This window comes from Terrapene carolina, unplaced genomic scaffold (assembly GCF_002925995.2).
Source record: "Terrapene carolina triunguis isolate 2854851 unplaced genomic scaffold, T_m_triunguis-2.0 Scaffold192, whole genome shotgun sequence".
NCBI classification, from domain to species: domain Eukaryota; kingdom Metazoa; phylum Chordata; order Testudines; family Emydidae; genus Terrapene; species Terrapene triunguis.
In genome coordinates this window covers 8,658,193-8,683,329 of record NW_020664543.1, presented here as the reverse complement: position 1 = coordinate 8,683,329, position 25,137 = coordinate 8,658,193, and the positions used below count along the sequence as shown (strand labels likewise).

The 25,137-nt window shown below is 46.5% G+C and overlaps 1 protein-coding gene across 1 annotated transcript in view; it reads left to right on the top strand.

Moving 5' to 3' along the window:
* Positions 1–25,137, top strand: part of RHBDL3 (rhomboid like 3) — a 63,688-nt gene that overhangs the window by 25,735 nt on the left and 12,816 nt on the right. The window contains 4 exon segments of the mRNA XM_029912208.1: positions 7,247–7,471; positions 8,381–8,529; positions 15,207–15,319; positions 24,836–24,936. Of these exon segments, the coding sequence (XP_029768068.1) occupies positions 7,247–7,471; positions 8,381–8,529; positions 15,207–15,319; positions 24,836–24,936 (588 nt within the window).

Below are 25,137 nucleotides of genomic sequence, written 5' to 3'. Positions count from 1 at the left end.
CACGCCTCCTTCCCAGCAGCTAAACCAAAAATGAAAGGTCGCAAGTTTCTGGTGTGTCAGTTGGTCTTGGTGTTTTGGAGGGAGAGAGAGAGTTGAATAGAGACATTAGGCTCCCATGCTGCAAGCATTGTACACTTGATTAACTTTGAAACCAGTGGGAGTACTTATGGTAGTAAAGTTACAAACATGTGTAAGTGTTTGTGGGAGCAGGCCGAAGAGTTGTATAGAATGTGTTTTCTCTTGCTATATGCCTGTAGCCAGGCTACAGCATTGCTGTAATGTAATTGGCGCCGAAGGCTGTGAAAGCCAGAAGGGGCTAAGCTGTGACTGCTAGAATTTACTGGGAATGCAGTTACTTGTATCCCTCCATTCAGCAGTGTTGAGATGCTTCACCTCTTGTCATTGCCCCATGAGCAACACGACTTACCATCTGAAACTGACTCTCCTAAATTGCGGGGACATGATGGTCTGAAATATTCATTGATCCAAGGCCAGAAGGGACCACTGTGATCATATAGGCTGTTCTCCCAAGGAACACGAGCCATAGAACTCCCCCAAAATAATAATAATAACTAGTAATCATTTCCTGAGAAAATCCTTTACATTAGAAATAATATTTGAAGTGTATAAATTCCAAGGTAGGAGAGGAATTATTTGGGCGCAGTTCAAAGGGAATTCACTAGAAGGGGTGGAATTATGTGCTGAAAAGGGAAACATTAGGAGGAGCATTGAGAGTGAGACCTACCAGCTGGGTAGGTCTCTCTCAAGGGAAGGGTGAACGTTCTAGAACTTGGGACATTTAAAATTAGTGCAGACAAAGTACTGAACAGGGAACAATCCTGCGCTGGCTGGGAGTGGGACTGGATCATTGATTAGATCTTCTCCATCTGTAATTTCTATGATTCCTCAAATTAAAAATCCACTGCCAGGTTAAAGAAAAGACCTTAAAGACGACTGGTTTTTCCTCTGTGACAGTGGAGGCTCTCCAGGAAGGTGCTCCTATGTTAATATGAAAAGGAGGAGGATGTGAAGCATATGCGGGAAATGAAATTGATGTTGAGCTGTGTGCTTTGGACAGAGCCTACGCATATCCACTGTAGAGCTTTGTGGAAGTGTGGGATGAGGGAAGGAAATAAGTGTGAATCTGGAAAGCAAAATTCATTAGAAATACAGCATTTATAAGTAAAGTGGATTGTAAAACTGAATCTGATGGAGGCTTTTAAAAGGCCTCCGTTAACTTCTCATATTAGTGCTTTGTCTCTGGGAGAATCATATGGGGCGGGGAGGCTGAGCAAATTGCCTGTCACCGTGTATTGGATGTGTTAAAAGTAGCCAGGGGCAAACCTTAAAGTTTAGGCTCAGTGGGCAAAAGTTGACGCTTTTCCAAGCCTCTTAGGGGCAGAAAATTGGGCTGAAAGCAGCCTCTTTGTGGTATTTTGGGAATATTCTAAGGGAGTGTGCCCCTCATAAGTCAGGGGACTGGGCAGCTGTCCCTGCAGAGATCCTTTCTTTGGAAGAGCTGCATTAGTAAATTACTAGCTGTGAAAGGGAATGCACCATAGTTGTGATATTAAATGTGTATGTCAGAGAGTTCTTTCTCCCTTTTCTCTGGGATGGTCCCTTAATAGCAGAGCCACTGCTGGTGAGACGTGGGTCTCCTGAACCTCTAAGATTCAGTTTGAGTTTCAGATAAAGGTTCAGGGTGGGAGGGAACGTCCTATTTGAGGTGAGGAAGTTCACTGATCCCTAGTTAAAGGGATGTTTCTAATAGATTTCAGCAGAGATGGGAGCCAATGGGCAGGTGTCTGTAGGGACGAGAACATGATGGGCCAAAAGACTCCAGCAGCTCCCATGTAGGCACCTAATGAAGTGGGTCTGATTTTTTTCAAAATGCTCTGTACCCAGAAGCTCCCATTGCCATTGCGGATCTTGTGAAAAGCTGCCTGTAAATCTAATATTTTGATGCTTCCAGATTTTCAAGATCAGGTTGACCCAAAGCTCTCGATCTGAAGTCATGGGGAAAGTTGGTTCTAGATTGGAATGGCGCATTGGCCCCTTCTTACAATGGCTTGAGGGTTTGGACACCCTTGATCTTAGAAACAGTTCAGATCCAGATCCAAATGGGCATAGTTAGTCCCTTCTCTAGAACGGACTCAACCCAACACCCCAGATGTTGAGCACTCTGAAAGTGGGGAGACATTCAGAGCTAAACTCTGGACTCGGTTTTGTCTGGGATGTTTATACCAGAAGGAACCCACTTGCCATCAGAGGTGAGCTGTGTGCCTACAGGTTCAGAGCTCTGCCATCATTACAGGCCTGTGCTCACTTGGCCGTTTGACAAAGGAGGTTTCTTTCTCCCTTGCATCCTGAATAATAGAGAGCCATTTAGAGGAGACTGAGCCCTCAATGAGTGTGTGGCTTTTGTTCCTTTTTCATATAATGCTTTATATATCCATTTGCCTGCAGCTTTAATATCATGCTCATTAAAGAAGCTGCAGATCAGTTGCATGAAGAGAGGATGGGGTCGCCTGCCTTGTGTTTTTGGATCCGCAATAACGTGTGAGCCAACAATGGACTCAGTGTTCTTTCAGCTGGTGATTAAATGCTTGGCTCATAAATACCAATATTATATAACCTCCAAAATCAAGTAAGTAAATTGTGACCATATGGGAAGCTCTGTTTGGGAAGATTGGATTCTTCCAAAGAAAAAACAGGCTTTTCATCCAGCCTCAGTCCAAGCAAAAATAGCTTCTTAATCTGCTGTTTGTCTGTCTCTTTACTGCCCTGGGTCCCAGCCTTCTCAGGGGACTGAACAAGTTCATGAAATTAATGTCTGATCCAAAGTCTTCCCATTTACTTCAATGGAGTTTGGATCATGTCCTGAGACTTCTGCTGTATCCCCACTCCATGGCCCTGGATCTTGGGAGCTCTATTGTGCACTGGAGCATTTGCACTTGACTGGGCCATGACTATAATCAGGGTCCAGCATGAAGGCTCTTTATCTCGGGGCCTGATCTGAACAGGGGCTCAGTACACACAACCAGCCCCCTCCTGCAGAAATCGAATTCCCGGCAGTAGGAATCTTGCCATTTTGCATCCTCCCCAAGCTTTTCCTTCTCTGTCTCCCTCCTCCATTGAAAATTGCAGCCCAGTGTCTTTCATCACAATCTGCATCCTTGAAATGCTGTTAAATAATCCTTTCTAGCGCAGCCAGCAACAGCAGAGGAAAGCGACGATAGGTAACGGAGAACAGAACTGTTTACAACTGAGATTTGATAGAGAGACAGGGAGATATCTGTGGCAGTAGCAGCAGAGGAGAGAAGGCTTTCCTGCTAGTAGCAGTGAGATTGTAGGAAAAGACTGCTAGATGATGAGCAATGGATGTGGGGACTAAGAAGAGGCAAGGGGCCTGACTCCACACTGCCCTGCATCTTGTGTGGTCATTTGCTGCCTGTGCTGAATGGATGTAAAGTGCTACTGTTGTGATTTGGTAGCATTGTACACCCACTCCACCAGGGGTAAATGGTGACACAAGATGCAAGGCTGTGTGGAATGTGCGTTGGGCTGGAACAAGTCCACACCAAGAGCAGGCAAACAAGTTGCACAAAGGCAGGTTCTTAGAACGGTGACACTGCATCAGGCACCTGGGAAGGGATATGCTGCCATTCCCTAGTTCCAGTCAAAGTGGTCAGCTCACCCAGCCCTAGAGAGCCGTACAGCCAAGGGAAGCACCTGTGTACTGGGACACCCAGCCAGGAGAAGTAGTGAGCTGCCACCATCTGCTTGTGTGTGACAGCTCTGGGGAATGCTCCACCAGCAACTCAAGTGCTGCAAACAGACACCCACCTGCCAGAAATGGGCAGCTACCCCATTGTCTCCATTCATCTCTCTGGAGTAGTAGTTTTATACATGGAGAGCTGGGAGAAGATCCATTGGAGAGTGTGTCAAAGAAATATCCTTAGAGAAAGAAGAGATCTGAATGTCCTCTCCTGGGCTCTGTGATGTGCATCTTATGGCCGGGGTGGTGCTGTAAACATTTTCTCCATATTCATTAACTGAGATTCTGGGCCAGACTCATTCCTGGTGTAAAGCCGCTGATTTCAGTGGTGTGACAGCTGGGGTGAATTTGGACCCTCTGTCTGTATCCTGAGCTGTAATCAGCCATTGGAGAGGTGGCACACCACAAACCATCTTCTTACCTTACCAAATCCCTTCCAACATCTGTGTGAGGAGCCAGCAAAGCTTCCAGTTCTTGGAAACCCAGTAGAATGCACTGGAGCAATGCAAGACTCTTACGCCACTTCATTTGCTATTGTTTTTATTGATTAAGACCCTGTATGCTGAATATCAGATACATTCTCTTTCAAAGGACTGCGTTTGGCCCTTGCAAGGAGACTGATTCCTTGGCCTATCTACTTTGATCCCATAGCCCTCTGTCTGATTTAACTATAAGTGGGTAATGGCAGGATGCCCAGAGCACTTGGACAGATATCACCTTATCATTCTATAAATCCAAATAAATAAAATTCTGAGGCTTCTCAGCATAATTTATTGGCAACTGGAGTCCATAGACCCAGGACTCCTATTCTAAGCACAGCCCTTGGTATTAAGACAGAATGTAGAATGATAAGAGAACAAGTCAGCACAGACTTTTCATAGAGCAAATGATTCAAGAACAAACGCTGCTCACTTTACTCACACAAGTAGTAGTGAAGGAGCTTGCTTGTGTGACTGAGGGGAGCAGGAGTTAGCCCTACACCTTGCAGAGAAGCCAGTGCTGTTGTACTGTATTTCTTTTGTTCAGCCCTGGCACTGTGCTGGAGCAGATGTTTTTGGATTAAGAGGCTGCGAAAATGTAGTAAGTTAGGGGAAAGGTCCACAGCTTGGCTTTTGGCTAGCGCATAGTGCTTTCTTCCCGCTTGTAAGGTAAGGAGAGGGGGTGAGTTCTGCTGCACTTCGATTATGCGGGAATGTAATACTCAAGCGGTTGTAATTGCTTTGAAGGCAGGGAGCCACACCCAGTTTATTGTCAGCAGCTTATCACACAAGAATTAAAGTTACAATGCAGAATAAGATCCAGGTGTCTCCCTTAAAAGAGCCTTTTTTCCAGCTGTAGTAGCGTAGCCTGGATGCTGACAGCCATACGTGCGCTGTCGGTGCCGAGTGTTATACTAGCATTTGTGTGATTTTTTCTTTTTCGTTCCAGTTTTTGTAAATGCATTTTGATTGCTGGTGAGTGGTGCTAGCTTGACAGTCCTCCACTGTGGACACAGAACAGGCCTCAGAGTGAGCAGTGGAAGTGCATGCTTCCCCAACACAATGCCCTACTGACATGCCACGAACCTGCCCAGGAGGGGACCCAGTTAGGGCTGCTGGTAGTTTTTGAGATGTGACACCTGTTCACTCAGAACTGGAAGGAGTCCATCAAATTCACCTCACTGCATATGTAGCCGACTCATGAGACAGCTCATGGTGTCCGACGCCATCAGGTGGTCCAGAGCTGGGCCGGCTCCAGGCACCAGCGAAGGAAGCAGGTGCTTGGGGCGGCCAATGGAAAGGGGCGGCACGTCCGGGTCTTCGGCGGCGGGTCCCTCAGTGCCTCTCGGAGCGAAGGACCCGCTGCCGAATTGCCGCCGAAGAATGAGCGGCGCGGTACAGCTGCCACCGAAGTGCCGCCGATCGCGCCGATTGCGGCTTTCTTTTTCTTTTTTTTTTTTTTTTCCCGCTTCGCCGCTTGGGGCGGCAAAAAAGCTGGAGCTGGCCCTGGTCCAGAGACATCTACACGGAGCACATCACGGGACACCGTCAGAACTAGGACGAGTAAACGAGAACACCGGTCAGGGAAATAACCCACTTCCTTCCCTGACAAACCAAGGGACGCACCCCGCCCATGTACCTATTCGCTACACCAATACTGACTTGGACTCTAAATACATTCTGTGGGTGGCATACCCGAGATCACTTATTCACTGACGCTTTAAAAACTCCCGCACTCCAATCTGGGTCTATGCTGGTTATGTACTATGTATGTCTCTTGTGAATCTTGTAACTGATACTTGTAATCTCTCATAACTCAAGCCTGACCCCAGTACCTTCCTTCTTAACCTGTGTAAACTTGATTTTAAACACTAGCTTTAATAAAAGTTTGTATATTTGTCAGTGTAAAAGCCTGAGTAATGCAAAATCCACTCCCCCACGAGCTTGCTCATCCACAAATGTTTTCACTTTCTAATCCCACAGAACCAAGGGTTCATCCAGAGAGAAAACTAGGCATATTATATAGCAGCTATGTGATGCTTCTGTGCAACAGGTTTGTTTGACATACAGGCCAATTATCCCTTTGCCAGGTATTTAGGGCCTGATTTTTAAGACAAGTTAGACACAAAATTCCATATGCCTAATCTGTGAGTGCAAGTGCTTTTATTGTGCATGCAAATTGGGAAATTGTGTGCTCAAAAAGATAATAAGTTAATGCTGTACATATTCAATCATGGTAATTGCATATGCAAATTAGTCATGCAGTTGTAAGCCCAAACTGTCTGAAAATCTGCCCCTCTATTTGTTATAGTAACAATTAAAAAACAAACAAACATTGCAAGCTTATAATAGCTAGGATTCTCTAAATATTAGTTAAATCTGTTGTCTACTGTAGCTAGTGTGATCATTTTGATACACAATACAAGTTTAGCATTTTCTCTTTGAAACTTTGTGTAAAACCTGCACTAGCACCAACTGCTGCAAATTAGGAACACAGTTGTTAGTGATGTGGTGCCGTAAATGTACATGTCATTTACAACAGAGAAAATGCATGTCCTGAAGAGCTGGAAAGGTGTGAGTGTGTGGATTATAGGTTGAACCACAGTGGGAATGCTTCTTGATCAGGTGGGTTTTCACGAGATTTCTGAAGGTAGAAATGGAGGATGCTCAATGTATGTTAATTGACAGCTAATTCCAAAGGGAAGTGAGTCAAGAGATAGATAAGGGAGCAGGCCATCGGGAGTGGGAAGGGATACCGGACTTTCTGACAGTCAAAGGGAGTTCATATTGCCCCGGTCAGGTGGAACTCACTGCCTCATGATAGTCACAGACTGATCTTCAGGATCCCGCTGCTCCAGCCTGGTAACACTCCCCACGGACAGTCACACTGGGCCTAGGCTTGCATGGTCCCAGCTTGGTAGTACTCCCACCTGAGAAGTCGCACTGGCCCATGGTTTGGGCTCATGTTTTTTCCCTTTTCTCTTTTCAGATGAGCAACAAAAGGTCCAATAGCTTCCGCCAAGCCATTCTGCAGGGGAACAGGAGACTGTGCAGCAAGGCACTGCTGGAGGAGTCGGGACTAAGCCTGTCCCAGAGGCTAATTCGACACGTTGCGTATGAGACCCTGCCACGCGAGATAGACCGGAAGTGGTACTACGACAGTTACACCTGCTGTCCTCCGCCCTGGTTCATGATTGCCATCACCATTGTAGAGGCAGGTATCTTACTGCGCCGCTCCTGGAAACCCCTCCCAGAGCACCAGCAAGTGTGGGGAGACTTTTACCCCACACATACAGACCATGGCTCTGCCAACACGCCTGCTTCTCTTGAACCCGCATTGCCCCTGTGGCCACACTCGATGCTCATTTGGTGATCTGCGTGAATAGGCCGTAGGGTGAAATCAACACATTCACTTTCACATTTAAATTGGAGATTTGCAGAAGTCTAGGTCATTCATCTGTTGCTTCCCACTGCATGAGCTTCTGGTGTGGTACCTCAGTACGGCTTCAAAGTTCTGCTTAAGTTAGTTGTCAGTGGGCCACTAGGCAAAGGGTGGAGCCAGTAGTCCAGTCATCTGGCTGGAAAACCTAAAACCTCTTGTCCCTTCGGTCCAAATCCCCTTTAGCCTTTGAGCTAGATACATTTGGTTTCTATGGAGTTTACTCCATCCGGGGATCTTTAGAAGACCATACAAAGCAAGGTTCTGCATGGATGCTAAAGACTCTGGTACCTTTCATAAGGGGTAGGTGCTTGCCTTATCATTCTTCAATAAAACCCCTCAGCTTTCCTCACTTCCCTGCTCGTGGTGACTGCATTTCAGTGGTGCTGTCCAGCTGCAGTTTCTCAGGTGCTTTTGGGTCCTTTGCAGTGAAAGGTTGTATGTAGATTTAAAATAATTTTGTTTTTGAGGGTTTTTTTAAATGTATCTTAATTGTAGTTTGTTAGTTCCTCAGAACAGGAACCTTGTAATCATGTATATTTGTAAATGGCTAGTACGCTATAGTGCTGTCTAAGCATGTTGTAATAGCTGGGGGAACCTATTGCTCAAGTTGGATGTTGGATTGTAGTTTATTTCAGCGGAGGGATGGTGTTCATTAACCGAAGAATCTCCCTGGTTTTCTAGGTTGCCTTTTTTCTTTACAACGGAGTGGTATTAGACAGATTTGTGCTGCAAGTCACCCATCCTTTATACCTGAAGAACTCATTAGTGTATCATCCTCAGCTCCGTGCTCAGGCTTGGAGGTACCTAACCTACATATTCATGCATGCCGGGTGAGTACTTCACAAATTTCAGAGGTTCCCCACAGCTGAGTTTCCAGAGAGAGAGAGATTGACTTGAAACAGTTCAGAATTGGATTTTATAAAAGATTTTTCAGTTGCAAACGGCCATGCTGTGAAGTAGAACAAATCGCATGCCGTTGAGGGACATGGTCAAATATTGGGCTGTTGTTCAGATGGGATACCTTCAAAGTCCTTGTACTGAAGGAAATGGTACTAGTGATTCGATAGGTGGTGCTTGTCTCTCACTACTGAGCCAGTGACCCCGACATACATATCTGGGGCTATGTAGCTCTGCGCTTCCCCAACTGTCCATTTGCCCAATTTCCCCCAAGTACAACTGGGTGGATAATGGAGAAGAAAACTGCAAAAATGTAGCTGAATTTTATACCAAATTTGCCACATTTGGCTGTGAGATGAAATCTGGTCTTATGGCGAAAGTACTGGACTGGGATTGAAGAGGTCTGCGTTCTAGTCCTGACTCTGCCACAGACAGCCTGTGTGAGTTGCTTAATCCCTCTGTGCCTATAATATATAATTACTTAATATTTTGCTATCTTATTGTATTTGGTGGCACCTAGAGGCCCCAAATCAAGATCGGAATCTCATTTTGCTAGGCGCTGTACAAACACACAGTATGAGACAATTCTTGCCCTGAAGAGGCAACAAGACAGACAATCAAAGGGGAAACTGAGGCACAGAATGAAGGGACTTGCCCAAAGTTACACAAGAAGTCTGCAAGCCCAGCTGGGAACAGAATCCCTATTCCCTGCCAGTGTCCCATTCCCTGGACCTCTCTACCCCACAGGGGTTTTATGAGGCTTGCTTAATTGGTATTTGTGAAGTGCTCAGATGCCATAGTGATGAATGAGCACCACAGAAGAGCCTGTAAACGGCTGAAATGTCCATGCTGCTTTTGTGCATATGTGCGCGCGCCAGTGATCTCTATCTTTGCAAATGTCTGGATAGATAAGTTGTGGTTTTCCCCTAAATTTTTCACTGGAAAAATCACCGTGACAAACTTCTCTGCAATAGTTTATAATTTGAACCTTACAAGGAAATGGCTAGAGACTCTTCCTTTCTCCTCCTCCCCCCCTTAAGTGAAAGATTAGATTTCCATTTGTCAGTGGTGCCCATTAAAATGTTGAAAAGACCCATCTGATGTTCCTAATTTGCTAGTGAATAGCTCCCTAAATATGCCTCTACTCAGCTCACAATTGGTCTTGTGCATAAGATCTCACCCAGATTTTTCAAGTAAACATCAGGTAAATTTCCTAGGAGGAACCAGTTTTGTTTGAAAGACAGGGCAAAAAAGAAAAAGTTACAAGAAATTTCCAAAACACCTGTGTCTCCTGCATGCCATGGCCCTCCAAAAACGGCCTTGTCCAAACACATCTCCAGCTTGAGGGTGGTGAGGGCAGATGGTGGGGGGCAGAGGAAGAGACACTTCTGCTGGACAGGACACAGACCACACATGCAAAATGTGAAGTGGAAAGGTCCATCTTTGAGGAACTCAAGTGAGGTTGAGGGGAAAATTGGCCTTATAACAGAAAGTTACTCTCAACCTTAACTATTGAGCAGCAACCCAAGGGCTTGTCTTCACTGTCAAAAAGCTGTGTTTTTTACCTCAGTATAATTAATGCCCATGAGCTATCCTGAGGTAAAAACTGAAGCAATGTCTACACTACTGGTGCTACAGCAGCACAGCTACGGTGCTTCAGTTGTGTTCCTGTAGTGCCATTGTGTAGACATTTCCTACAGTGACAGAAGGGGTTTTTCTATTGCTGTAGTTAATCTGCCCCTCTGAGAGGCAGTAGCTAGGTTGAAGAATTCTTCTATCAACCTAGTGGCATCTACAGTGCGGGTTAGTCGCTTTATTTATGTAGCTCCAGGCTGTAGATTTTTTACACTCCTGAGCAATGTAACTAGGTCAACCTACATTTTAAGCATAGACTTGGCCACAGTGAAGACTAGGCAATGTCGCTTTAGTGTGAGGTAAACTCACTTTGGTCAGTCTCAGGCAGGCAGGGGTATGTATAGTGCTGACCGTGGCAAGTTTTCCTCACAGTAATCCTCAAGAGCCTTGTTTTCACTGTGTTTTTACCTGAGAATCGCTCATGTGCATGAATTACCTTGAGGTAAAATATGTGTAGGTCTAACTCTCCATAATACGTACTTGTATACCTTGTATGTACATACACACGGGTGTATGTGTATTATATAGCTTGTACAATCAGATAAAATAGCAAACTGCTTTGGGATCCATTTGAATGAAAAGTAAGATTATTAGCGTTTAAACTTCTTTCTTTATTGTTTGTAACATGGCTTTCTAATCCATGAAATGTCACCACTTTGCCTTAGCTTTTAGTCACTTTGCTTGAAAAGTTTGCCAAGCTCTTTATTTACCAAGTTTACTTCACAGCCCTGGCTGGTTTCGGAGGGAGGCGATAATGAAGACCGTATCTAACGTCTAACCTTTTGTAAATATTTGAGATTTATCCCAGAGAGCCTCATTACTTTTGCAATGAATTCTAAATCATGTAGATACATAACCCTCAAAACCACACACAGTCCTGCTTGAATAATAAACCCTGTAGCAGTTTTTATGAGGAAGCAGCATCAATAGTTAGATGGTTAAATGATCATTTATTGCCGACTTATCTGTATTGAGTCCCTTTCGTATCAGGAGAATAGATAAATCCCGAAAAGGTGGTAATCTTTTTACTGTGAGCCCATTATTCCCATCTCATTTTCAAAGGGCAGGCTAATCCAGTGGTGTGGAGTCTATTGCCGTTATACCTCCTGCTGAGACTTTAACATGGTAATTTGCATTCCTTCATTTACTGCCCTCATCTGCCTTTTTTTTTTAAGTGAAAGTGACAGTCAGAAGGTGTTGGAGAAGAAGGCAGTTGCTAAGGCCAGCTGGCAGCGCTTCTAGAAAGATTCCAAAAATGCACTGTTTGTGTCTCCTTCCTGATGGAAAGAGCTTTTTAAAGAGGCCTGGAAGCCAAGCCGAAGCTGTAAATTTTGCCCTTCTGCTTTCATGCAAAGCAGCTGTTGATTATTGGGGGGCCTACCCATTTATAACACGGCCGTAACTAATGCCTTGCATTGATTCTCAGTCCCATTTGTTTGGTCCCAGAGAAGGCTAACGTCCTAATAAATCAGTTACATTGTCATTTCAAGAATGACACATTCAGAGCTGGAGAAAGCTAATTATGTTTTATGGGTGCTTATGGACTATGGAACCTCTGATGCTCTTAGCTTGATGGGAAAGTGGGCTGAATAGGCTCACGCCTGGTAACGCTTTTAAGAACAGGCACATGTGTCAGATCCACTGAAATAGCTTTTAGAGTCCCTAACAAGAATAAGCTTTGCCTGCAAAAGCTGCCTTGCTAAAATAAGGACAGTGGCTTGGTTTGAAAATGTTGGACACTCCCCAGGATGGTTACTAAGTGTCAGCCTCTTGTTTTCCTTCTAGACAAGGGCAGTGAGATGCTCTGAATCATTCCTGTGATCTCTATTTGACTTTCACTAGGCATTCCCAATTAAGTGCTTGAGTCTCCTGTACCTGCATGAGCAGAATGAACACAAGAAAGTGACTATGCCTAGTGGCTCCAATGTTCAGAATAAGCACATTCAGTTAGGTTACAGCAATAGGTTACAGGGGGGAGGGATAGCTCAGTGGTTTGAGCATTGGCCTGCTAAACCCAGGGGGTTGTGAGTTCAATCCTTGAGGGGGGCCATTTAGGGATCTAAGGCAAACATCTGCCTGGGGATTGGTCCTGCTTTGAGCAGGGGGTTGGACTAGATGATCTCCTGAGGTTCCTCCAACTCTGATATTCTATGATTCTAATGTCCAATAATGATAAACTGCAGAACAAATGTGGGGAAGGGTGGATTATTAGAGGAAATTAGAGAGGCTGATGTCTTAATAGGTTTGTTTCTATCTTCCTTTAAGGACAGGATTGTGCCTTCCAGAACAATGTTTAGTATTTTGTCCAGCCTAATTTTAAAATGTCCCAAAGGATGAAGCTTCCACCACCTACCCAGGGAGAATATTCTACAGCCTCCACAGCAGGAAGATTTCCCTGATATTTACATTAGGCAAATCACAATGCTAACATGAGGAAAGCCCAAAGGAACTAAATATACCTACCCCAAGATAAGTGATGACTAAGGCACTGGGGACAGATAACTGATTGGACATTTGGGTGGTGAGAACACCACGGGTGACCAGGAGCTATCTAGGATGGCATAAGGGATGCGTAGGACCATTGTTAAAGCACTTGGGAATCCTGTAGTAGCAAAGGAGATGTGTAAATATTTGTATGATGCTTTAAAAAATAGAAAAGGACATCTGTGAGCCAAGTGCTGTTGATTAGATGTAAGATCTTTGCTGTTCTAAACTCATGACCAAACACAGCGGAAATCTACAGCATCGGTGTCTTTTTTTTTTTCACAGATGCATCTGCTTGGGATTCACGCTTTCCGCCTGGCTCCCACGCAGGATGGCACTTGTTAACGTGCACAGTAGGGATTGTGAACGACAGGCTGGAGTTCCGCAGGCAGCCTTGACACTGCGTTCTGCACTGCAGGTGGGAGTTGCACAAGCACTCAGCATGGGTCTAGCTCTGTTTCTGCTGCAGCCAATCAACGTTTTACCATTGACTCTAGTAGGAGCAGAGCTAGGTCAACCCTGAGTGCTTTTCACAATCCCTCCTAGCACTTGATAGATCCCCCACGTGAAGCCAACCGGTGTCAGCCAAACGTGAAATCTCAACCTTCTTTCTGCTCCTGGCTGCTACGAGCAGATAGGGACAGGCCCAGCAAATGTTAGGACATGGGGGGTAGGGCTTGCTAGCAGGAATCCTGAAGCAGCATTGTGTATCAGCAAGGCGAAGGGACAGCTGCATGTAACCTAGAATTGCCTTGAAACTCACATGTCAAATTGATGTGCAGAGCCGGAGGGCATACAGTCCAGTGGTTAGAGCAGAAGATTGAGAGTCAAGATTCTTGGGCTCTTGTCTGTCTCTGCCACTGTCTTGCTGTTTGGCTTAACTCCTCTGTACTCCATTGTACCCATGTGTGGGAAAAGGGTGTAATAAGAGTATTGTGAGGCCCAATTGCTATTTGTAAAGAACTTTGCGGTCTTTGAAAGGACCGAAGGGCTGCAAAGGAGGATTAGCAGTAAAAGCAATAAGTGATGTAACGTGCTCTAAACAGCTTGGTTGTGGGTCCCCTGATTCCAGTAACCATGCTTTTCTCTAGTATTGCTATTTATTTCCATGCAGAAGCTATTTCTAATTTTATACATGCATCAGTAGCTTCAATTATGCTTTGGCAATTATGAGGACCACGCTGAACAGGGTTTCACTTAAAGGTGAAATCATTTCATAGCATCTGCTTGGTACGATAAAAATGTTTTCAGGCAGGATATTTTAATCACTGTCTTTTTATCAGTAATACCTGTGCCACCAAAGTTTTGATCTTTTCTGAGTACAATTTGGTATCAAAAGGGAGAATACTCACAAATGGATTTGATTTTGCAGAACTGGACAATAGAAGGAAACCAGGAATCTTCTCTCAGTTGCATTCCTAGCCCCTGAATCAAACATAATCTTCACTTAACCGTCTTTGTCACCCAGTGTATTTGGTGGATCAATGCATAGTGAATAGTCCATGGCTCTACATTCCTGCTATATGCATTGGTTCACACATTTTCCCCATGCTATATATTCCTTTAAGCCAGGCCATGCCTTGTTGTTCAGGTTTACGTAGTAACGGGCTTGAATCTGAGTAATGTGTGGAGCATTCCTAAGACCGCTGGTCTGAATCAGCAGACAACTTCTTATAGCGATCCATTACCAATGCTATTGAGAGGGTGAAGTGTCTTCTTGTAAAGAGAGTGACCCTTATAACATGGAAGATGAAGAGAATTTGGTGTAATCTTGGGAGAAGACAGAATTCTTATGAAATGGTTTGACAGAAAAATCAGGGAGTGCACTCTCTATCTAGAATTAGCCCACTTAATCTGGGGATTATTTGTAATGTTCTTTTGGAACAATAAAAATCTAACATAATATCCACCCATAAAATTCACTGACGGAATCCACCATGGTACCCTATAATAAATGACTGGGGAGTGTGAACTGTATCCATCACAACTGCTCTCTATTGGATGATGTCAGATCTGTTCAATTTTATGCGCCAACATTGTCTTCTAGTGGCTGCAGCCTGCAAGGCTAAAACCCCCAATGTTACTACAGCTAGTGGTGAATCTTCCTTAGGCTTTGGCTTTGGCTTTGTTTAGCTTTTAAACAAAGGACCTGGTTTTTATCCCCTTGCCACGTACACATGTCTTAGATTTTACTGTGGTGGAGTTTGCAGTCATGGATTCATGACAAAACCCATGCCCAGGGATAGCAGCCTGTCTCTCCAAATGCAGGTATCAGAGCATGTGATATGAATATTGATGGTAAAACAGCTGTAGGACAGTGACTTAAAAAAAAATGCATGAAAGTTACATAGACTGAGCCAAAGAAATCTGTGATTAGAATCTAGATTGTGGCTCACTTGGCCTCCTCTTTCAAGACATAATTACATTGTGGGAAACAAGGGGAAAACACAGTCAGAAAGAACACAACTAATGGTATTTTTCTTTGCCCCAGGATAGAACACCTTGGACTCAATGTTGCTCTTCAGCTTCTGGTTGGGGTTCCCCTCGAAATGGTGCATGGAGCAGCAAGGATTGGCTTTGTCTACATTGCTGGAGTTATAGCAGGTAAGTGGTTTGTCTGACTCCAGATGAACGTGCGCTGGAAGTATCACAGTTTAATTTTCTCAAGGGTTTGGGTGTTTATGGTATGGGAGGAAAGGTGCCCGCCTTCTTGGGCAGGAGTTCTTTGCTTTCTGTGCCAAAGACCATGCTTGGGATGATGCTGGCCATTTAGCCTTGCCATTGTAATTCTAGCACTAAGGTTATAATACTCGAAACATGGCTCCATTGGTGTCATACAGTCCGTCTTGCAAATAGCATCTGCAGGATGCAATATTTTGGGAATGACCTTGCACAATGGTGCTGATGTGGGCAGCAATTACTAAAGTACCCCCATGTCTCTGCCATGTCAGTTCTTTCAGCAGCAAGGAAGCCTTGATTTTTAGCTCTTCATCTTCCTTTGAGGTGCATGCATTTCTACTTGGCAGGGAAAGCCAGGCAGGTACTTCAAAGAACGTAGCCTCCATTCCGAATTGCAAAATTTTCCATTTGTTTAAAAAAAAATTTTTTTTAAACATTGAGCCAAATTCTGCAAACTATGCAGCCCAGGTGCCTTCAGTGAACCTCAGAGCTCCATCTGAGACTCAGCGGGCGTGAACCACGCCTGGAAACCAAATATGTGGTTTGCACAAACCTCTGTTAAGCAAAACCTCAGAGGCTTGTGAAGGTGCTGATTGGAGCATAGACACGTGGCAGCCTTGGTTCAAATGTGCTTTATCTGCTGAAAGACAGCAGCTGTGCCCAAAAGCCACCAGCACTTCCTGTAGAGCTCTCATGCAGTGCTTGCACAGCCTGGTGAGATCTGCTCCAGCGATGTACCACTGCTGAAGTACTGGCAAGGTCCATGTCCAGGGCTTGTCCAACTTAGGGCCTTTGTGGCATCACTGAACACTGGCATGATCTTGGCATTATGACATTGCATTTGCATCGCTGTAGTGTTAGTCCCTTGGGGTTTAAGCAAGTGTCCCAATACCTTTGCGATTCTAATAGGAGGAGGCAGAATTGCTCTCTTGTTCTGCCTTAAACTCTGGCTGGAATTTACGAGTTCAGAAGGAGAAGCAAAGTCAAAAGCCAAGATATATTCATATTTTACACACACACACACACACACACACACACACACACACACACACACACGCGCGATTTTCAGGAGTGACTAGGTCGTTTATGTACCAGCCCCTGCCCTCTGAATTGTCAGACCCCTTTAAGGCTTCTCAGTTTGGGCACCCAAAAAGCTCACGTGTGTATCTCATGAGACCGTGACAGCATTGCAGTAAAATGCAGAGACTGATCACGTCTTTGTGTCCTCTGTGGCTTGGGCGGGCTGGGACTCTGGCTGGGCAACGAGCTGGCTGGGGTGGGGCTCCTCCGACCGCAGGGGGGGCTCAGGGCTCCAGCGGGGGAGGGGAAAAGGAAGGGGTAGGGTAGGGATGGAGCCTTGGGTAGAAGGGGCAGGGCTGGACGCTAGCCTCCCTGAACGGGGGGTTCATATGCCGCCCATGGCTGTGTGGACGAACTCCAAGTTACTTAGGTGCTTTTGAAAACTTCACTCCATGCCTATTGAGCCACTGTGATTTGCAGAGTCCGAGGCTGAAATGTGGCTTGTGGGAATCCAGCTGAAATCTGGGTCTACCCCACTTACTCTGCAAAACTGAAACATGGTCTGGCCAGGCTGGGTACTATTGTGTGGTAACCAGCTCCCACACCCTGCTGGCTTCTCATAGCGTAACTGAGATCCAAGGCGCAAAACTGTGTTGGACACTGTTTGGAAATATGCTTACAACTTGACATCCTAGCCCAGGGCTTGGCAGATGGGTCTACGTTTGACTAACTGCTTCCCAAAAAATACAGACTTAAAAAAACCAATTGCTTGTAAATGCAAAGTGCAAAACTAGGACTGTTTTGAGAAAGGCCCATGCCAGGCAGCACAAGCAAAGCAAGCCACCATTTAGGGTTTGTTGTTTCAAATCACACGTGAGCTCTGCAGGCTGACTCCATCTCTTCCTTTGTTCGTGAGGTCATAGGTGGAATTGACTTGCCATCAGAGCCACCTCTAGCAGCGGGACTGGAAGGGAGAAAATCTGTGGCCTTGGCCTTTATCCTTGGTAGCTCTGGCCTGCTCTTGCTTGAGGACCGACAAATTTTAACCGCAGCCAGGATTTGCAGGCCCACATACGCTTCTTATGGCCTGGGCATGTCTTTTAGTTTGTCCTGGCTACCATGCTCCTTATTTATGCTAAATGAATTCTTGGATTTCCCTTCATGTACATGCTTTGCCTTTCATTAACGGTGCTATGTATGCTGTGGAAGGCAGTGCTGAAAGTAATCCCTGCTTATCACCAGGTGAATACAACTTGGACATTGTTAACGTGAAGAATCACAGGCAGAAAACCAGCACACAATATCCCTTTGCGGTTACATTGGTTTAGCCAGTTATTTGACACATTTGATTTAAAACATGTTCCTGGTGCTTTGAACTGTGCTTGGCGAGTGAGAGAGAGCACATGTTAATGCTGTAGATCGAAGAAATAGAGATACAATAGAGCTTGTAAACAAATGGGGCAGCCCAAACATGCCCATCCCCTGCCCGTAACTGACTTTCATCAGGAGGGATAGCTCATTATTTCTAATCTAATTCTCTCCAGTTTGCTTGGCTCTGCTATTAGAATCTTTTGCTCTGCAGAGCTGGTGAGACTGAAAGGGACGTTTCCAGCACAGCGCCCAGGGATTTAATTGTGTAAATACTATTCTCATTAATGGTTCCTCGTTAGCTTCTCAGCCAGAGAACAACTCACTCAGCCAGGCTCCGTAAGAGCCCAGGAACCTGGCTCCATTTCCTTGGGGAGGGGTGTCTTTCAGCTATCAGAATTAAGGGGGCATCTGCTCCAGTGTTATGGATGTGCTGAGATTTGCGGGTAATGCAAGACTAAACCCCTTTCCTTCTCACTTTGACTGAAACGAGTCTCCAGATTTAACACCCTAACTCGACAGGTGACAGCTACATTTAATATAGTTAAATATTTACTAACTTGTTGCAGAGGAAACTCCTGTTAACAGTCTCCTCGGGCTTGTCAACATGGAACAGTGATATGCATTAGCGGGGTGTGAATTCTAATGCACAGCAACATGTTGCGCACTAACTGGCCTGCGTATACCCTGCTGCTGTGACGCCTCCGGGGGGTACTCAGAGCTGTGAGGCACCTCGCTACCACCTGTCCTTAGCATGAGGAACCCTTGTCTGTGCCTGTTGGGAGTCAGCTCCACAACTCCCCTGGCCACAGGTAACACACACACTCTCCTCTAGGCCTACCCAGGCCCCACTCTCTCTGCAGGTTAACAATAGGCACGCTCCAACCCCCGTGCATCTCCCTGGAGGATCCAGACCCTGTTCCACTGGACACTCATAGTATTCACAGATTCGCTGCTCCCAAAGAAGCAGTACATCCCAGCCGACTACTTCCATCTGCGGTCACTGCTCGGCTTAACACGCAACACTGAGATATGTTTATAGTGAAAACAAGGGAACGTTTATTTAGCAGAATATAGAGTCAAGTGATAGCTAGTAAAAGTATTGAAACAAATGGGTACCTATAAAATAAAATCATAACACACATTCTAGAACCTAAACTTACTTAACTAGATACTTTCCTGTCTTATAGAGGGATGCTCACCCAAAGTCCTTCCAGTGTTTACAGCCAGGCTTAGCTGTGATCTTCCATTCATAAGACAAGTTGTGCTTGTCAGCTTGCCCCCATGGTGAAAGATCCCGGATGTCTGTTTGCACCCCCAGATATATCAGAACAATCCATTGTCCTTATTCACAAGCAGGACCTCCCCCTACTCGTGGTTGTTTCCTGGGTACTCCTTTCTGGTAAATTTCTGGTGGAATCTCATAATCAGCATCTGGCCCAGTATGCAAAAAGGCCTACAATGTGAAGCCTACAATACACATATGACCAGAGAGGGAGATAAGTGTCCATTACTTCCTGCCTGAAAGGAGCCTGTCCAAGGCGTGTCACCTCGTGGTGACCTGCCTTACCTCCAAGACCTTAAGAACATAATTTTTAGTACAGATAAATAACTTCTTAAATATTATCCATACGTACATTTTGTGATGATTATGATGACCTGCAGACTACTGGCTCTTGGTAGAGACCTCACATGCCACCCTTTGGCAAATCAGTATGCATATATATATATACATCCCTGTAAAACTTCGTGCACCCACTGTGCCCTCTGGCATTTAGTACGAAGAGGTCCCTGAGTCACAGCTGGCGCACACTAAGAGTTCCCTACTGCTCGTTAACATAGTGGTGTTTGAAAAAGGACTACGTTAACCTGCACTAGAGAATTTCTAGCATGCACCAGCAGAGTCTAAACAGGGCAGTTAGTGCGAGACATGTTGGTGTGCATTAGAATTCACACCCCACTGCTGCACACTACTGCACCGTGTAGACAAGCCCTGTGAGAGATTTGGTCCTGACAGACACAGCTTTGTGTTTGGCTCATGACCAGCCATGTCCCAGCAAACTTCCCATGCACACATTGTGCCACCATTGCAGGGATAAGATGTGTATAGTAACACAACATCAGTTGTTTCCCCCAATTGGGCAGAACCTGCTTTGCCAGACACTTAGGGGCCCAAGTCTTTTGAAAATGAGATTTAGGTTCCTACGTCACTTAGGTACTTTTTAAAATATTACCCTGTCTGTGTTGTTTGAATAGTGCAATGGAGCCTTGACACTTGATTAAGCCACAATCAAGCTCTGTATTAGCAGAGTAATTAGCAAAGTCATAAAAGTCCATTAGAAATTTTTTGTCCTTCTTAGCACTCTGCTGCTTTCTGCCGTTGTGTGGTTTCTCCCTCTTCCTTGCTAATCAGAAATAATCTCTATTATCCCTGCCTCGTGATGCTGGCTTAGGCTTTGTCTGCCTTATCTCTCTTCATCTCTTCAATTACTTTCTAAAATTCACAGTGAAAGGAGCTTTGTAACCTGACCCAGCCTGCCTCTAATTGAGATGAATAGAAGAAACCATGTCTTCTTTTGGATACATCATTATTATTGTACCAGCATAATTTGCTCTCTGAAATTTCTAGCTTACATACAACTTTTATTGGCCATCCTGACAGGGAGAAGATGACCTGGAGTCCTTGTTTTCTGGCTGAGCCCTGTCTCTGCTAGTGCAGTGGAAATCTAACCAGGGAGTGTGCTAAGATGGGAAGCAGATGGGCTATTCTGTTGCCTACTAGTATCCCAACCCATCTGGCTCTAGATGCTTTATTTTTCTTTCAGATTTGTAAAATCCACTTGCGTTGTTTGCATCCAGGGCCGGCCGTGAACCCAAGCAAAGTAAGCTGTGGCATAGTGTTTTGCATCCCACATAAGCTGTACAGCTCACGTAGAGTCATAGATTCATAGATGCTAAGGCCAGAAGGGAACATTATCATTTAATTTGACTTCTTGCGTGACTAGCATGACATGATCTTAGGCTGGAGGATTTCACTCAGTGTTCCTGCATCAAGCCCGTAACTTCTGTTTGAGCTAGGGCACCTTCAGAAAGACATTGCATCTGGATTTCGAAACTCCATTAGACATGCTGGCTCTATTACCTTCTTCTATAATGGCACCAGAAAGGGAACGAGAAGACTTGCTTGTAGGTCCCTTCTGGTAATGCCTGGCTCAATTTCCCATCTTCAGAACAGTTTGGAGTCCTGTAAACTATAAGGCCAGCCCTGTTGGCATCTAATAGTGATCTGAAGCAACAACTTTAGTCATTTCAACTCACCCCGGGTGCAGCACCTGGCGCTTAAGGGCGCACTTTGCAGGCTTTGTGCTGGCCCTTGGCACAGGGGAATTGGACCCCGAATGCAGATATCCCACTGGTGTTTTTCCTTGATCCGTCAGTGCTTGAGCGAGTTCCGAGAGAGGATGTAAGTGTTTGTGTCCAAGCCGCTGTTTCAGAAAACAAGTGCATAGAAGATGAGCTCAACCTAGGAAAGCTTGAGAGAGCAGCATGGCAGAGTGAGCTGCAGCACTGAAGCTGTTGCGTCTGGTCTGTCAGAGCACAGGAGTGTTTTATGCCAAACCCAAGTCGCGTTGGTCCTGATTCTGTGCGGCGCTAAGCGCCTCCTGCGTTTCACCTAAGGTGTGTTGAGGGCCCTCAGCACCTGCTAGGGTTTGGCCTAAGTTCTCTTTGCCTTCGTTTCCATCTCGGCACAAGGGGAGAGATGCTTATCTCCCTCACAGCGGCATGGAGGATTAGCGAGGGGATGCTGGTGAAGTGCGCTGTCCCAGCCCTGGCACGACCACCCCCTCAGGCCTTGGCTCTCTGTCCGCTTTAGAAGTGCTGCAGTCACGCTTGGCTCAGCTGGCACTTAGGAAGCAAGGGACTCTGTAGCTTTTCAGCTATTTCGTCTTAATGGGAAAATCAGACCGTGCTGGCTCTAATTTTCCTTTCAAAATGACATTGATGATAACAGCGAGAGTAAACAAGGTTAATGTGCAGTACAGGCTGCGCGCTGCCAGAACCGCTGCACAGCTGAACAACCCAGGCAGCCAGAGTCACCAGGGAAGCACTGGGCCCCGCTTTCATTAAAGAGAGAACAAAGTCGTTAATAGAAGAGAGTTTAACTACCAGGCAGCCAGCCATTGCTGTTCTCCAGGACGTCCCCACAGCCCCAGCATAGGCAGCTAGAACCTAATACCCAAGAGTATTATTGGAAAGCTCAGCATCACTGCGCCTCTGAAGATGTCAGACGAATCCAAAAACTCAGAGTGAAGCTTGGTATGAACCAGCTGGTTTCCTGGCAGACTTGTCAGCTGGTTTCTCCCAGCATTGAGCCCAGATCTGCTCGAGAGGTGTGAGAACCTGGGGCTGGCTTTGGGGGAAGACACCAAACCAGGGCCGGCTCTGGCTTTTTCGCCGCCCCAGGCGAAAAAGCCTCCGGCCGCCCCCCCCCCCACAGGGGGGGGCGGCCGGAGCCCCGGGGGGAGGGCAGCGAGCCCCGGCGGGGGCTCCGCTCTCCCCCCAGGGGCCGGGGGCAGGGCGGGCAGGGCGCTGGGGGGGAGGGTGGCCGGAGCCCTGGGAGGAGGGCGGCGAGCCCCCGGTGGGGGCTCGGCTCTCCCCCTCCCCCCCCCCGGCGGCCAGAGCGCCGGGGGCAGGGCGGCGAGCCCCGGCTGGGGCTCGGCTCTCCCGGCGGCCAGAGTGCCGAGGGGGAGGGCGGCGAGCCCCGGCTGGGGCTCGGCTCGGCTCTCCCCCTCTGGCGGCCAGAGCGCCGGGGGCAGGGCACCGAGCCCCGGCTGGGGCTCGGCTCTCCCCGGGGGCCGGAGCGCTGCGCCGCCGCCCCCCTCCAGGTGCCGCCCCAAGCACCAGCTTGGGTGCCTGGTGCCTGGAGCCGGCCCTGCACCAAACCACCACAAGTTTTGCATGGTTTGTATTATTAAATCTCTCTCTTTTGGTAGCGCTCAAAGGCCCCAGTCGGGATGGGGCCCTGCTGTGCTAGTCACTGTACAAAACAATCCTGGCTCTGAAGAGTTTACAGTCTATAGAATAATGTGAACACTTTCCATGGGAGGCTCTCCAAAGTCCCAACCCCCCACCCACGCATTAATGACATAAGCTTCCCAATACCCTGTGTTGCAGGGCAGTGTATAAACCCATTTCACAGGCTGGATAAACTGAGACAGGTTATCAATGGTCAGACTGGGGCTTCTGTTGCATAAATGTGTAAGAGAGGACAGAGAGCCCTTCTCCTCCTTTCAGCACCCAGTGCTTGGTGCCTGGAGTGCAAGTTGTGGAGCAGTCAGTGCTGCCAGCAACACTAGATAGCCCAGGGCCCCTGTGGCTGGAAGAACCACAGCCTGCTCCAAAGTGACTTGCCCAGGCTCACACGAGAAGTGAGTTGCAGAGTTGAGAACAGAACCCATATCTCTGTCTTAACCACAGGAAGATCCTTCCTTCCCAGCAGCCCTTCAGCTGACGGAGAACTAATGCTGGAGCTATGGTTCTTTTCCCAGCGCTGGGAGGGCAGAGAGGTCTAGTGGCCAGGGCACTGGACTGAGACTCGGGGGGTTCAATTCCTGGCTCTGCCACTGACATTGTGTAAGTCACTTCAGCTCTCTGTGCCTCTGTTTCCCCTCCCCCCACTTTGTGGGTCTTTTCTGTTTAGATTGTGAGTTTTCCAAGGCAGCGACCATCTCTTACTATCTCTGTGCGTGTGTGCGTGCAGTGCCTAGAGCAATGAGGCCCCAACCTCAGCTGTGGTCTTTTGGTGCTACTGTGTGATCCTAACAATGAATGATAACTGGAGCAGATGCACGGATATTTTGAGCCCTGCAGGATACCCAGTGGTCAAGAAGGAAAGGCCCCAAACCAGCTGAAGAAAACTCTTTCCATGTTGGCAAATGAAGAGTAAATAAAAATGAGAAAGTGACTTGACTGTGCCCTGCTTTAGCTAGGCCTTTCTCCTCCTGGCCCTGCCTGGGTGGCCCATCAAGAGGTTACACACGTGTTTGGAGCAGGAGGTGCTGATCACTTAATCGTTCTGGGATTTCCACCGAGTCATGCTTGCATTAATAATAGTTAGCATTTCTCTTCTGTAGGTCTGAAGGCATTTTACAAGGTGGACAAGCATCATGAACCCCATTTTATACAGCGTAAACTCACACAGGGGGTGTCAGTGGCAGAGCCAGGAATAAAAACCCTCTTGACCTCCAATCCAGTGCCCCAGCCACTGCATCTTGCTGCCTTCTTGATACAGTTTCCTCTGCAACCGATTCATCCTTTTGTCATCTCCTGGATTTAAACTCTTTGGTGCACCATTCTGAGCCTCCATTCATCACCATTTGAGTTACTGTTAGCCTTCACTGCTCTTGCATCTTCCTAAGTAATAAACTGCACTTGTTCACCCTTAAATCAGAACCCAGTGATAAGTCACAAGTCTCCAGTTCCTCCTCGTTGTGCAAATGTTTATCTTGCCAGGACTAAAATCACTTTCATTTTATCCTCTGGGGGACACATTTATCTCTTTGATGGTTCTTCACTGTTTTAACCCAAGCTGTGATTCCTTTTGCTGCAGAGATTTTAAGATACTGTTAAGAGTTGGGTGAAACCTGGTTATGGGTTTGAGGTTGACAGGTGTGTCATCCTTCAGTTGACATAACTCAGAACCCACCCAGGAACTTTTGCCGAGGGGTGTGTGTTGTGAGAGAGAGAAGGCAGAACACAAAGCAACTGAAAACCAAAAAGAAAGACCGAGAGAGAGTGAGAGAAAGCAAAACAGAGCAGCTGCAAGCACAGAGGCTGACCCTGATCAAATATATTTGATTGTAGTTTTAAAGTCAATGTAAAAGAATGTGTGTCACTCTCCTGGCAGTGCTGCTGGGCTTAGTCAGGTTCTCTAGTCAATTTATTCCCCTCCCCCAGTATTGCTGACTGCAGCCCCTAATGCATAGAAGAGGGTGCAGGTGGAGAGTTCTCCCATCAGTGGGAAAGTGTAATTAGCCATTTTCTTCTTCCAAGGTTCCCTGGCAGTATCGGTAGCTGACATGACTGCGCCAGTGGTGGGTTCCTCTGGAGGGGTTTATGCGCTCATTTCTGCTCATCTGGCCAACATAGTAATGGTAAGTACCAGAACGATTGTCAAGCCTATTTGAAAGGGAATAAATTCTGGGAGACTAGATGGCTCTGGGCAGATTGGCAGTGGGGCCTAAATCAGCAGTCTGAATCCAGCCTGGGTCAATAGTGACAAATATGGTCACAATTGGATGATTGCTTGGCAGCCTGCCAAGGATGTGAATGGGCCATAAAGAATGAATTGCCCT